The sequence below is a fragment of the Notothenia rossii genome (genome assembly GCF_949606895.1).
Source record: "Notothenia rossii genome assembly, chromosome: 5".
Taxonomy (NCBI): Eukaryota; Metazoa; Chordata; class Actinopteri; order Perciformes; family Nototheniidae; genus Notothenia; species Notothenia rossii.
In genome coordinates, this window is record NC_136903.1 from 66546370 (window position 1) to 66561159 (window position 14790).

The 14790-nt window shown below is 39.7% G+C and overlaps 1 protein-coding gene across 2 annotated transcripts in view; it reads right to left on the minus strand.

The window, feature by feature from the left end:
- LOC307041767 (neuron navigator 1-like) overlaps nucleotides 1-12367 on the minus strand; it is a 31766-nt gene extending 19399 nt beyond the window's left edge. Inside the window, exon 1 of one of the 2 annotated variants that reach the window (XM_079685291.1) lies at nucleotides 12281-12367. In XM_079685291.1, the coding sequence (XP_079541417.1) occupies nucleotides 12281-12355 (75 nt within the window). In that variant the 5' untranslated portion in view covers nucleotides 12356-12367. Of the gene's footprint in view, nucleotides 1-9763; nucleotides 9887-12280 lie in introns of those variants that run through there. The other variant, XM_079685292.1, reaches the window with a different exon arrangement.
- Nucleotides 12368-14790: the final 2423 nt, after the last annotated feature.

The following is a 14790-nucleotide window of genomic DNA, read 5'->3' on the forward strand; positions in this document are numbered from 1 at the left end:
GGTGAGTTCCCTGGAACACCGGGGACACATATTCATGTATAAAAGACGTACAAAAGTGCATTTTGCATGATAGGTCCCCTTTAAGCTTTGTTAGTTCCAGGTTTAATATGTGCAATAAGTTCATTTCAATACGTTTTGCAATAAACATTGAACCGATTTTTTATTTTGGCCCACTGTGTATTTGAGTTTGACACCCCTGCTTTATTGGAACTAGTCACCGGTTAACGAACACCCATTTCCCATTATATTTTTGTAATTTTTCAACGAAGTTTCTCCGAGAAACATGAACTATTACTTGTGACAGGTTGAATGAGCATTTTGTTCTCCGGTTAAAAGTCTACTTTTGTTTCTTGTAATGTCTGCCATTTTAAAAAAGTTTCCTGGTTGCGCATTATGCTGTAATCCTACCTTTGTACGAAGACTTTACACGCTGGTCTTCCCTTCTTTCCAAAGGTCACAAGAGCAATTGATTTGGTCGTTCCAATTAAAACAAAAGTAAGAAATGGATGTGAGCTAAAGCTGAAACTTAACATGAAACAATTAGAAATTAACAATAAGTTAAACAGTAACTTTTAGGATAATGTAATATTTAGTTATGTTTGCCCCATGCAGACTACATGTAATGCAACAGTAAGCCAATCAGGTTATAAAGCAGTTTCCTTCACATACTATACTTAACAAACTATAATACCGAAATGACATGAATGAAAACCTCAAATAAAATCAAAACCCCATATTCTCACGTCTCACGTATGAAATGTTTCGTCTTACCTGACTAAACAAACGTCCCACATCAGTAAATCCTCACACAGAGACACAGAGAATACAACAGAGCGGCTCCGACTCACTTTCTCTTTCCACAGAGACGAGCTTCACTTAACGGTATGATGCAGTTTACCGTAATACAATTTAGACCCACGTGCTGCTTTAAAGTGAGTGGGGGCAAATCAATGCTAACAACACGCCAATGAGAGAGGTGAATGGAAACTACATATCTTCACATCAGCAGCACCAGACACGTTCCTCTCTAGTGTCACTTTCACACATTCCACCTTTTATCAACAGATGTATTAGCGACTCATATTTCGATCTTTCCCTGGTGACATTGTGCTTTGTTCCCCCCCCCACCCCACCCCACCCCCCGGGGCTCATGTCTGGATGGGACTTTAAGCTCCTTTTTAACATGCCAGCCTTTTAACATGCCATCATCAAAGCAACAGCCAGTGGAGCGAGGAGCTAAAACTGCTTCAATCCTCCAAACCTATAATCAGCCCTTAGGGCCAGACTAAAGCTACTCAGACAGGCCGACAACATGTCAGCGTGGCATCGCTTCACTTTGGAGAAGCTTTCAAACTGCTAAGTGTCTGATAATGCTCTCAAAGATACAAGAAGACTTTACTTCCTGAATGCTATTAATCTAATTTGGAAGAAAATAAAGAACTCCTGAAATATAGTTGACTAAATCTGGAAATCATCAATAAGTGAACAATTTTAGCAATTAAGATGCTTTCTGTGCCAAATGTCATCTTGTAAAATGTGGATATTTTTCTATTACTTGCAATATTGTTCTACAGAGTTGTTTTGTTCCTGCTGTTTCAGTCTCTTTGTGCTCCAGTTTCTCTCCCTCTCTCTCTCTATGCAGATAATAGAGTTGAACGAGTACATCAGTATCTGCGTAATTCCATTTTCTCAACATTGTCGCACTATCTAGTTTCTACGAGAGGCCTGATCTAATTTTTATTTATAGCATTAAGTCCCAGATTTGCACTGCTTCCTACTGTGTCCTAGCTCTTTCTGAGAGGAATTCTGTCTGGGGCAAACACTTGGGTCAACTCGCATTGTATGAAGAGCTACAAACGCATGCACACATAGAGCACAAAAAGACACTTTTACAGGTGCAGATTAACATGAAAGGGACGAGCTCTTCTTACATTTGGCTGAAGGCACACTGTTAGGTGATACCAGTTCAGACTTTGGGTTTCTTTTGTGTGTGACGGCTGAAAACCACCCTTAGTGTAAGTCTTCCCTCCAGCAACATCAGTTTTGAGCTATTTGGGATTTTTATTTTAATTTTTTATTAAATGGGTGATACTCAAAGCACTCTTTTTTTAGTTTTGTGCATTTGTTCAAATGAAAACATATGAAATGTAACATTCATGTGGTTAAATGCAAATGAATGAACTTTTCCGAGAATAACATTCCATTTAATGTGTTATCCATTTGCCTATTAAGACATTTGACATGAATTAAGTCATCTTAATAAAGGGTAGCAATGCCAGTCAGTCAACCATTTTGGTCCAAAACTGAATTATCTCAGCAACTATTTGATGTGATGCTATCAAATGTCCCTTTTTTCTTTTCCATAACCAAACTACAGGAAATACAGTGTGTAGCATACAGTACATAACATGTAGGTCATGTAAAATAAGAAAAGAGAAAATAAATGTAATACTATCATCTTTAATTTATGGAGACCAAAGTTCGGATGCGCTTAGCAAACTAGTCTAGACTACTGTATGGTATAAACGTTAAACACATATATTTGTATTTGTTAATCCATAAACATACCTGTGTAGGTGGCACTAAATAGCCTTTTCTGTTTTTAATGGGAGTTACAGTATATTGTGTGTTTACTGCAGCCTCATCTGCCAATAAAGCAGCAAGCTAAAGGTCAGACTACATTATGGCCAGACTAGTGAATAAACGTGCCGTGTCAAAGAATGAGAGATATACCACAGTTGTAACACGATCTCAGATGGTACATTTCGCATAGCAGCACGTTCTAAAGAAGCGTTTCCTGTTGTAGAATAATTGTATTTCCAAATCGAATCGTCTCTTCCACATCAATAAAAGCCAGAGTCTCCCATCTCGTCCATCCCACATGACAACAGCATTACGACACACTGCAGCAGCACTCTCCCGCGTTTAGTTAAAGCCATGTTTTTCTGTCCTGTCATCACCTTTAAAAATGTCACTTTGTCGTCATGTCGGATAAACATCATTAGTCAAAGATTAGCATTAAAACCTGAAATGCTGACACAGCCTTTTCTATTAAAGCCAACTGTACTTTTTGTGACACGAAGGATTAGAGTGGGCATTCGGGCGGGCTAGATAATCTGCTGGCCCATTACAGGGATTTATCCTTTATAAGTGAATACCCATGGCCAGTGGCTGCATGGCATTATCGACACCCTGAATAATGCTTCAGCCTCAGTCGGTATAAATACTTAAATATTAGATAAGTTGAATTTATTTGTAACCTTTAAGGGTTTAACATTTCATATTGAATCAGGTTACAGTATACATTAAGGAAATATTCTCTTGATACATTCAAGAACTTCAAGCCACACCCTAATTAAAGGTAAATGATCTCTGATTTAAAGTTAAAAGAGGACATATTTAGCTTTTAAGGTTCATACAGTATTTGCATTCTGATGTCCCGTCCTTTAGCCTATCACGTACAACCTATTGGAGCACATTGTTGGATAGAAAAAAGTTCCAACTCCCAGGGAACATTGTGATTTTAGCCTTTGCAGAACATTTACATGTAAAAAGAAAACCTTTATAAACACACTACAGGAACAGGGGGAACCCGAAAATGCATAAAAAGCTTGAATTAAGTGCATCTTTAGTTGCTGTAATATTTAATGTTAGTATTGTATTATCTAAGTGTTTCCCCAAAGTGTATTAGAGTGGAAGTGGACCACTTAAATAAATAGGCTTTTGTAAAACTAAACGTTAACATTCAAAGGAGAAAAAGTAAATGCACCATTTCAGATTGAATGAAGCATATATTTAGTAAGTGTGATGATTAGCTAAATTGATTATAAGCTAAGATGTGTCATGGTGTGGGTGGCACCCCTGACTGGCAGGCTTTGGCAGGGTTTCATTCATATATATATATATATATATACTGTATATATTGTGTATTATTTATTAAAAACATAAACTTTTGAAGCTGCAGTAAAGAGGTATAACCATTTCAAATAACAGATGAAGCTTTGTCTGCTAAATACTGTAGGAGCAGTTAAATGCATATACATTAATTAACCAATCAAACCCTCAAGTTGTTATCCAAAACCGCATTAGCTTGCAATGGTCCAATGTCTGGCTCTTGAACCGATTTGGTTTTTAGATTGATTTAATGTATTATGAGCATAAATATAATATATGAGAGCAGATTAAATGCACAGTGTTCATAATAAACACTCTTAAACTTCTCACAACATAAACCCAATTATTTAAATCCATGTATATCATATTTTATGATAGTGTTTTACGATACCTTTACTGTTTAAAAGCAGTTTACAAACCTCTGCACTCCTGCTGGTTTTCATTCCAATAGGCTGCTGCGACATTTCTTTCATGACCTGGTTTCCTTTTTAAAGAAACACAGGCAGAGCTGGATGTCTTAATTTAAAAAAGTTCATATCAAAGGCAGAATTTCAATTTCAATTCAGCTGCAGACATGAGTCTAGTGGTGTCTGCTGCCTTGAAGCTGAGCAGGGTCAATGAGGCCTACCCGCATATCCACGTAATATCCCAGATTACATTGCTGCTCTCACATAAATGATTTATTTGAACCTGGGACAAAAACAGACATTGCCCCAAAAGGATCAGAAAAAGGATCATAAGCAGCACAGGATGTTGTATTGTCAATCCCTTATGCACACTGAAACAACCTGCATCTGCCGTCATGCTGCACTTATGCAACCGGCACAGTTCTCTAAGGTGAACAGGAGCTCATGTTTGAATAGTAAAGTGTTTTTTACAGCATACTTATTGCGCTGTTATGAGTTAACGTGTGGGCGGTTGTCTGTGGTGGCCCATCAATCCTATGAAACGGGTTCTTTAGAACAGGTAAGAGAGGTGCGTTGGACATGCACTTCCCAAACTCTGCAGCTACAGACCTTCAAATTGTCCTGAAGGGACTTACTGCATGCATAAACAAATAAAACAAGGTTTTTCACTTTCATCCTTGAGGCCAGTAAGAAAGACAGCCGTAAGTTATGTGTGGAGCTTTTGTTTCCCTGTGTCTAAATCCAATTGAAAACATATAAATGGTGAAATGTGGGGTGAATTGAAATATTTCCATGTGTGTGAGGTTTTGCCAGCAAAGACCTAATGATCACTTCTTTGATATTTCCGCTTTCATAGCAACTTCAGTCAGAAAACGTTAGAAGATAGCGCCAAAAATCTTGCTCACTTAATGCATTTACGATTCAGGCACATTATGTGTTTAGCTAAACAACATTAACCAATTATCTTTTGAATTTGCCACTAACATTTGAAGAACTAAAGTATCTTTTGCCAGGGTGTTTGAAAACAAAAGTACATTTTTGGTTAACTAAGTAGTGCATTTTGTCATAAAAGATGATGTTACACTGTATGTTCTCACATTTTGAGCTATAGTCAGGCATGATCTCTTTGCTCTTCTGCACTGCCTATAGGGATGAAGCATGCACTTGTTTCTTTAAAACCATAGCTCAAAAATAATAAATTATAGGCCAGGAATATATAATTGTGTGACTTGTTGTTTTCCTTTAGGCGCAGTGTGTTATAGCCTCATGTTGTGCAGAACCAGTATTTGTAATTCACTTTCTTAATCCATTTTTGAATAACCAATAATCAACAGTGTATTTATGTTGTAGGTGTGTAAAACTTCTTTCATCTGTTCATTTAAACTACCAATAATTTACACACATCTTGCTTTTTAGACCATACTTTTGTCTTATATGTTAACAATGAGATGTATACATGTTTTTGAGATGGTACAGAAAAAGTAGAAAGCTAAAATGTATATATGCTGTTGGATAAGAACCTGCGAAGCATCAGTGTGTCATTATACCTAGATCATTATTAACCCAATACCACAGCTTTACGTTGGAACACTCACATTTTAGTCAGAGTAACAGGAATTGTTCCTTCCTTTGGAACAGTAAAAGTCACAGTTTTCTGACGTACTGAGCATCTGCTCTTCACATTCCTGAGAGCCGTCACAGTTGTCAACTTGTCTCAAGAGCCGGCAGAGAACACATCAGCCACCGTTTATTTCCATCAAGCACTCAGAAATCAAAAATGGAAAATGGTACTGTATACCAGGTTGCTATAGCACAACCATATGCTTAGCAGAAATTTATGGAGGTTTTTATTTATAACAGTAACACTTCATTTGACTATTAACACACCTTAAGCCAGAAGGGGAGGAACTAATTAGTGAACAGTAAACGGTTGGAGTGAAAACACGTGTACATATGGCTCTCAGTGGCACCGCTGAGCTCCGGCTTTAACAGCGCAGAACTCAAACTGACCAACTGTAGTGCTGACCCTCTCCATCTGCAGTGTTACCCACATTAGACCCTCCTTTCAGAAGCACAGGAATCATAGTTAACTCGGACATATTTGTTGTCAATTCTACAGTTTAAGTATGTTGAGAATAGTGTATTATATTTGGGCTATGATAAGGTTATGTGTACATTTTCTATTTCTCTGCGAGTAAGTGCAAGCATAAAGGAACAGTTTATTTTTGTGATTCAAGTTTTTAATCTGTACAAGTAAAACAAGTTAGGAATAACATGTTGCTTTTAGGACATAAAGAATTCTTCTTTAAGATTAAAACCAGCTTTTGACCGTGTGAAGCCATGAGTAAATAATGGAGCAATCAAATACAGTTTTGAATAAAAATCTCTTGATGTTGTGATCTTAATCAACAAATAAACCCTCATTCAACATGTTTTCCCCTGTGAGTACCATAAGGTTTTCACAAGAAAGTTGGATTTATTTCAATAAAGAAACATTTCATACTCAGACACGCAGGAACTTGAAACAATAGTTAAATGTTTTGAATGGGCTGCATCATGAACTTAAATTAAACACAATGGTTTTCCTATTGTACCTTAATTATGTTACGCTTGGGCATATAATAAGTGGTACAGTCCACATCTGGGTTTCATTGCCTATAAATTGGTGAGACTGTGAAACATAAAACACTCTAGTACAGCCTTAAACCGACAGCAGATAACATCCAGGTCTCCACATATTCAACTAAAGTCAACATCTCTAGCAAGATGGAATCTGTTCAAGTCTAAATAACATCCATATTGTCTAAAAGGATTCACAGACCGGCCCTGTCAGTTTGTCTGAACAGTGTTATCACTAAGAGCCTTCTGTGTCCTTCCATCAACGTCCGCTTCAGCTTCAGCTCCCAGAGGACAAAGCTGAACTGAAATGTCATGTCTTCAGGGAGAAACGGGGCGGCAACATGCCACTCGACAGCTGTCAAGATGTTGGCAGGGACATTAAATGCAACCTGAAGACTTAAGACTGCAGAACTAAACTTAATTCAATGTCTCAAATGTGTGTACGACTACACTTCGAGCAAACACAATAATGAAGAATTACTTATGAAAGAAGTCAAAATAGTAAAGTTCATTTTACAAACCAAACGTAATGTTTTTTTTAAAGACAGCAAGGTTAACACCTTAAGCCACATACCTATTTAAATGTGTTCTTATAACGGACAACTGGAGCAGAAATATGCCATAGTGGGGAAATCCCCCTCATGGTTTTGCCTAAAACTATTCATGTTGACATTGTGGTCTCTGAAATCACATCTTTGTAGCAGATCTGATAAATATTGTTTCTAAAAACTTAAATATTATATAAAACAGTTTTATATAGAACACATAAAATATGGATCAAGTTTTCCGAGGCCGCCATTTTGGGTTAGCCAAGGTGGAACATGTCTGCCAGTGGAGCGTGTCTGTGGAAGAGACTTTCCAAACCAGACAAACCACACACACACAAACACACCAGACACACAGAGACGTGGCATTTAAGAGGCAGCAAAAACCCCTCTGAACATGATTCTCTCCGGCATGGCATTTCCCATCATCACTGAGCATTCACGTGCTCTAATATTATATAATCATAATTATTTTGATGATATGTGTAATTTAAAATCAGCTATGGATTTACTGTGCAGCAGCTCAGTGTAACCCCAAAGCCTGCAGCAGTACTTCTCTGATCTGGAGGAAGCTACAAAGCATCTGCTTTATGCAGGGTTCCTGAGAGTGGGGCACGATGCAGGCAGTGAACGAGAAAGAAAAGTATGCCTTCAGCAGCATTTCCACCACCAAAGTAGTTGTTGTCTTACCACAGGACACTATTTCTGTGATATCGTACCATAATTCAAAGTGACAGTGAAGTTATCCAAGTTCAAAAGTGCAGCAAGTTGCACACACGCAACATATCTACTTTATTGGCAATGACTTCCCCCTCCATTAGTGGTATTCCCAGGGCCATGCATGGACTATCTTGAATTTAATTACTTTATGGCCTGCTTTTTGTGCATTAGTGTGTGCAAAGGCTGGGTATGGAACATAAATATTGTTAGGTACCAGCCAGAATGTGTCATGGTGATGCACATAAAACTATCATGTACATACTTTGATTTGTGACCTAACTCCTGCAAAATGAATGGCATTTCCATCAGCCTCAGATACTTTGTGTTAAGAGTTTTTAACAGTGTACATGCTAAACTAAGATAGTCAACATTGTAAACATCACATATGTTAAACATGGGCATGTTAGCATTAAGGTTGGGATTATGTGTCTATGATTAGGGTTGGGAGATATCCAGGAAATCAATCACAATATTTCAAAAACGATGAAAGGTAAATCTAACAAATATTAGAAGACCAAAACAATGAGCCGAAAGACGCTAAAGCGCTGTGTAGCTCTGAGAGGGTAGGGTGATAATAATCTGTGGTTTTCATAACTACAGTATGGAGGACACACATTCATTCATTTGATCAATATATATATATATAATACATTGATTAGAGCAGGCAGCTTCTAAGGAACATGGTTGTTTCCCTACAAGTAGGGTAAAAAAGTAATATTCTGGTAAAAACAGAAACAATTTCCAAAACATATCTTGCGATAGCGTTAACATACATTTGTGTATCATATAAAACGTATCTGTGTGTTGAAATTTTTATTTGAAAGAAATCAATCAAGCCTCATATCTCAAAGATATTGCTTCTGAAGATCTCATGTTGACTCAATCAGACAGCACTGCATGAATAATCACAGCCTACTGTATCTCATTGTAAACTCAGGTGATGAGTGTGAACTGATCCTGATGCAGTGGAAGCATGTAGCACAGACACTGGTACGAGTCAGCAGTACATCCCAGACCATCACTGGGCACATGACTCCCCGACGACTCCCCGATGAGTATTTGGAGGACTTAGTTCAGCTGCCTGGCCTCTGTCTCTCTGCCTGCAGCCACACATGACTGAAATATATCAGCCAATCACGGGACACTGTATTGTAAAAGGTCTGCCAACAGCTCACATGCTCACCAACACTACAGTGAAATGCACTTTGTAGTGGTGCACTTCTTTATCTGATTTAGTCAACAAGGTCAGCATGTAAGGGAATGGAAAGTTCAGATCAATAACATGATTAATCCAATTAGAGGCGTGTGGTGTAGTGGGTTGTGCATTGGTGTTCGGATCAGGGGGTCACAGGTTCAAACCCCACTGCAATCAGCATGTCGTTGTGTCCCTGGGCAAGACTCTTCACCCCAATGTCCACAGTATTGAGTAAGTCGCTTTGGATAAAAGCATCTAACAAGTGACATGTAATGTAATTACAAAACTAACTGTGCAGCTGGCTTTGCCGATCACAAATCCTACTTTAGATATTCTTATTGTTGTGACTCATCCTCTGTATTCAAAAAGGAATTAAAACTTACCTAAAATGAGGTTGACAAAACTTAGCGGCTCAGAAGCAAGTGCAAAGGATGCGGAGTGATGAGCAGGTGTCCATCAGTTCATCAATTTCCTGATCCCGCAGTGCAGAGTTGCTCCTCCAAGCACTGTGCATGTAAAGTACGCTGCACGGTCCGTCTACTCCCCGAAAAGGACAGCGTACAGCATCCTCCAGCTCCAACGAGGACCGGAGCATCCCCGCCTCTGTCCGATGCTTTGATCAAAGTGAGACTGCTCCCTTCCTGCTTGCATAACAATACTCTAGACAGCTCCTCTGCTGCAGATGCAGCCCGTGGTTCACACTACTTAGCGAGAAGGCGCTCTCTCTGACTTGCAAATGGACCTGGCACTGCTCCAGTCCAAGTCTCTCTTAAAGAAAAGGGCTGAGCCAAAACTGGACACCTTCTCTCCTTGTTAAACTCCAAAACATTTCTCACCCTATGCACTCACTTGATTCGCTCTCTCTTTCTGTCACAGTTTGCGTATGCATCTTTTCCGCCTGGCGCTGAGTGTCCTGAGTCACAGCCAGCGCCAGTGGACTGGACTGATTTGAATTGTCACTGCACGTTTGTAGTTGGCTGCCTAAAGGGCACAGGCTCCCTCGGAGGGAATCTGGGCCAAAGGAAGCCGGCACAGAGGTGTCAGCTCAGGAAAACTGAATGACAGGAGCGAGGATGTGGTGACAACATGGGATAACATTCACATTTTCCACACATCATCTTTGCGTCAGGATTACACTGGCTAAGACATCACCTCCCTGTGTGTTGTGATGCCAAATATTTCAGAATGACTCACACAATCATCTTACAAGTCTGAATTAGTGCAGGCCGAGGTCATTTGGTGAAACATGACCACATGTGGCGTGTGCCGACAGCACAACTGGGGAGAAGACACAGGGCAACGGGTGGTGTGATGCAAGTTATGATATATTCGCCTCGTGCATATTGCCTCTCCTTGAAGTTAATTGCTCTGCAGGATGACTTAAGTTCATACGGAGAGATTATAGACGAGAGGCAGTTTGGAAATAAGAACCCTGCATCGTCTGTGTTGAGTCACAGACATGAGATAAGTGAGGATTACAGTCAAAGACAGGCACTGGCTGGACATGGACATACTCAGAAATGTGTTATTAGTTTGCACACAGACACACATACGTACTGCTGTCTGACCTTGAGAGATTCACATTGCTATCTACATTATTATATCTCTTGCACAGTGCTGAACATAATCACAGCTTAATTAGAGGTGCCGAGATAAAGAATCCGCAGGATCACATGCAGGTACACACAGGACGAGAGAATTGAACAGATAGCAAAGTCCTTCATCCCTCAGCCTACTCTCCCAGCTTATTAATTGTGCACTTGACGCTGCAATGCGCTCTGCACGTTCTGCTTCAGTTAGTAAGCCTCGTCACCTTTTGCATCAGCGTGGATTACAGTAAGAAGTACATGAGAGAAGAGAGAAAGCCAGAAATTGAGAAATCAGGTTGTGCCTCAACACCACTTAAAACACAATCTCTGCCCATACATGACCTCTACTGACTAATTTATGAAACTGCATCACCTCCCCTCTCATTATGGCCACGGTGCGTGCCGCAGAGCAGAAGTCAGCACTTTAAACTCAGTGAAACATGATCAAACTGCTGCTTGTTGAATCAGACAGAGAGGGCCGTGCAGCTCACACATCCTGCCAAACTCCCTCTGCCATCCCGGAATGATCTCACTTCCCCCCTGAAATGCATGGACGAACAAAGGGTTGTATTTCCATATCCTGATCCATGTAAATGAAATATTACAAACTATTTGTGGCTTCTTGTGTTTGAACAGCTTGCTTTTGTTTTCCAGAGACTGGGACTCCAAAATAAACAAGAGCTTTATTACTATAAAGTTACATTTAGGGCGGATTAGTGACTTGACTTAATACGGGGGAAAAAGGCATTTAGTTTAATGAGTGGGATTTATGTTAGCAAAGGATGGCTTTTACGAATATTTTCCTATATTAAAAAAAACTGTTGATTATCCTATCAATGGCTTAGTGCTGAAAAAGTCAGAAAAAGTGAAACAAATGCCCATCAAAACACCTCAAAGTCCAAGTTAAATGTCACATCTCGTCCAACCACAAGTCTAAACCCGAAAACACATGTGGTGTAAAATTCTTAAAAAACAAGAAAACCGGAGAATATTACCATTTGAGGAACAGGAGCTGTACATGTTTGGTATTTAGCATTAAAAAACACTTTGTATAATTTATAAATGATGAAAACAGAAGCAGATTGGTGTAACTGTATGTCAACCCATTGATTTACAAGCTCTACACTGAAGTTAATACACATAGAAAAACATGCATCTTAAACATGCAAAACAAGACTCTAATAGATTACTCTGGGAGAAATAAAACTCCAAACAGCCGCAATGGATTTAACATGTTACACCACCGAGTAAAATATCAAAACACTTTCACACAGTGACGGCTATTCAAACACATTCTCAGCATGAACTCACCTCCTCCGGGTCTACCTCCTCACCTGACAAGTTGGCAAAGCCTCTGTGAAACCCTCTGCCAAAAAGAGAGACCATTACCAGGGGAGGAGTCCTGGCTGCCAGTCAGGTCAAACGGGGAAAAAAGAGAGAGACTGTGCTGAATTCCTCTATGAGAGTCCAATAAGCTCTCAGCACTCCTCCGCACGCTGATGGATGGATCCCAGCCCAGCCTCAGCCCTGCCTCTTATCCTCTCCTCTTCCTCTGGATTAAATCCATTGAGTCTCTGTCACTCTACTCCTCTCTTCCTCTCCTCTCCCTCTCCGTCATGAACACAATCACATGTGCACATACTACACAACAAGCCAGGGCGGATGTCCACAGAGCAGAAACAGAGGGCTAGTGTTGGCCCATAGTGGGCTATAAATAGTCTTCTTGAGTTCATCATTGTCTCTTCCTATGATGGTGAAGAGCCTGCAGGGCTTGGAGAGAGGGAGGAAGGCAGACCGAGCAGCATCGCTCTCTGCTGGCTTTTCCCCTCCTTTTATCGATGTCATCCTCCCTATCAGTTTCACCTGTCCTGATCCTTCTCTTCTGGGAGATGTGTGTGACTATCTGGAAGCCCTAACATCCAGGTTATTTATTTTTTAATAAAATAAGGAATTAAGGCTCCATAGTACAGCTGGATGAGCTTATAGTAAATCTGACCATGCCATTCATAAGAGAACAGTAAAGGTCACACGTGTGATGTGAGCTAATAAAGAATGAAAGAGAGTGAACAAGTGCAAAAGATCACCAGTGAAATGCCAACAATGCTCTCATTGTGCTAATAGTGGTCACGCACAAACAAGTGTCCACATGCTCCTACTATCAAAAAAACAATACTGTTGCAATACTGACATAGTGAAAACTCTCCAAAATAACTGTTTTTTATTCATTTAAATAATATAACTGATAAGTACGAATATTTATATTTTTAGAACATCTGAAAAATGCGTTGTTGGCATATTTCTCATGAATCATGAAAAATGTATGTTTCGGAGAGACATTGTTCTCACAAGGCAGCAACAATGTACTTCTATTACAGTACATAATGACATCACTTTGTAACACTCGCACTTCTATTGGCTGGCGCTCCAACTCATTGTACGTGATAGACTAAGGGGCCGGGCATTACTAAGCGGTTGACCAATCACAACAGAGCCGACCAGCTAACCAATCAGAGCAGACTGGGCTCTGGTTTCAGACAGAGGGTGAAAAGAGGTGCTGCAGCACAGGCAGTATGAGAACAATAAAGAGCTTTTTGAACATTAGAGCATGGAGACATGTCACAGCAGAGCACTAAATACTCATATGAACCTATGAATTTGCATATGAATTTCTCTTTAACAGACCCAAAAGCATCGCCGGGAGGACACACATCCAGTCACTGATCATTGCATGACAACATACGAACCCCCAAGACTAATCCACCGCAGGAGCTGACATGAGAAAAGGTCAGATGTGGTCAGAGCGAGGATCTGAAACACAATCAGCTATCACAAAGGTTGATTGCCCACTGGATTCAAACTTGAAATGTTCTCACACTCCATTTCTCAATACAGTGCAGCTCTTTACTTTCAGCTTTAAGGGTATTCGAGGTTATTCAAAAACATATTTGGTGAGCAGTGGACCTGCAGCCCTTTTTCTTCTTCTTTATACAGTAGTCTATTCAAGATGAGCAGCAATGATACCAAACTGACATAAAGAGGCAAACAAGGAGGTTTTTATTTCACCTTTCTTTATTGATTTTCACTTATATCAAAACAACGCAGGGCACATGAAAATGCAGATGTGTAATCATACAATTGAATTGAATTACATTTGTACCACAAATACAAAGTCATTGCAGTACATATACTGTGCAAGCACATACACATAATATATATATATATATATATATATATATTATGTATATATATATACTGTATATATATACGCACATACACATATTCATACACACCCACAGATGCACACCCACAGATGCACTTAAAGAAATAAAATAATAAAATAAACAAAATAAATAATACAATCCACTAAAATAAACAGTAGATTTAAAAAGGGAAGGTTGGGGGGGGGGGGGGGGGGGGGGTGGGAGTTTGTCAAAATAGTAAAGGAAAGGCTGCCAGAGCTTGTAATATTTGTTAACACATCCCTAGCTACAATACCTCAGCTCCTCCAGCTGTAAATGTGCCATCACATCCCTCACCCAGTGGGCGTGAGATGGTGGAGTCCGGTCTTTCCATTTGAGGAGGATTAGACGGCGGGCAATAAGGGTTGCAAATGCAAGTGAGTGTGACTGGCAATTAGAGAGGGAGACCCCCTCAGGGGCTACTCCAAACACAGCTATTATGGAATTTGGTTGTATGTTCTGACCATACATCAATGAAAACGTTTCAAATATAGAAGACCAAAATGGGGCAATGGACTGACAGGAGAAAAACATGTGCAATAGGGTAGCCGTGGCACAATGACACCTCTGGCATGTGGGATC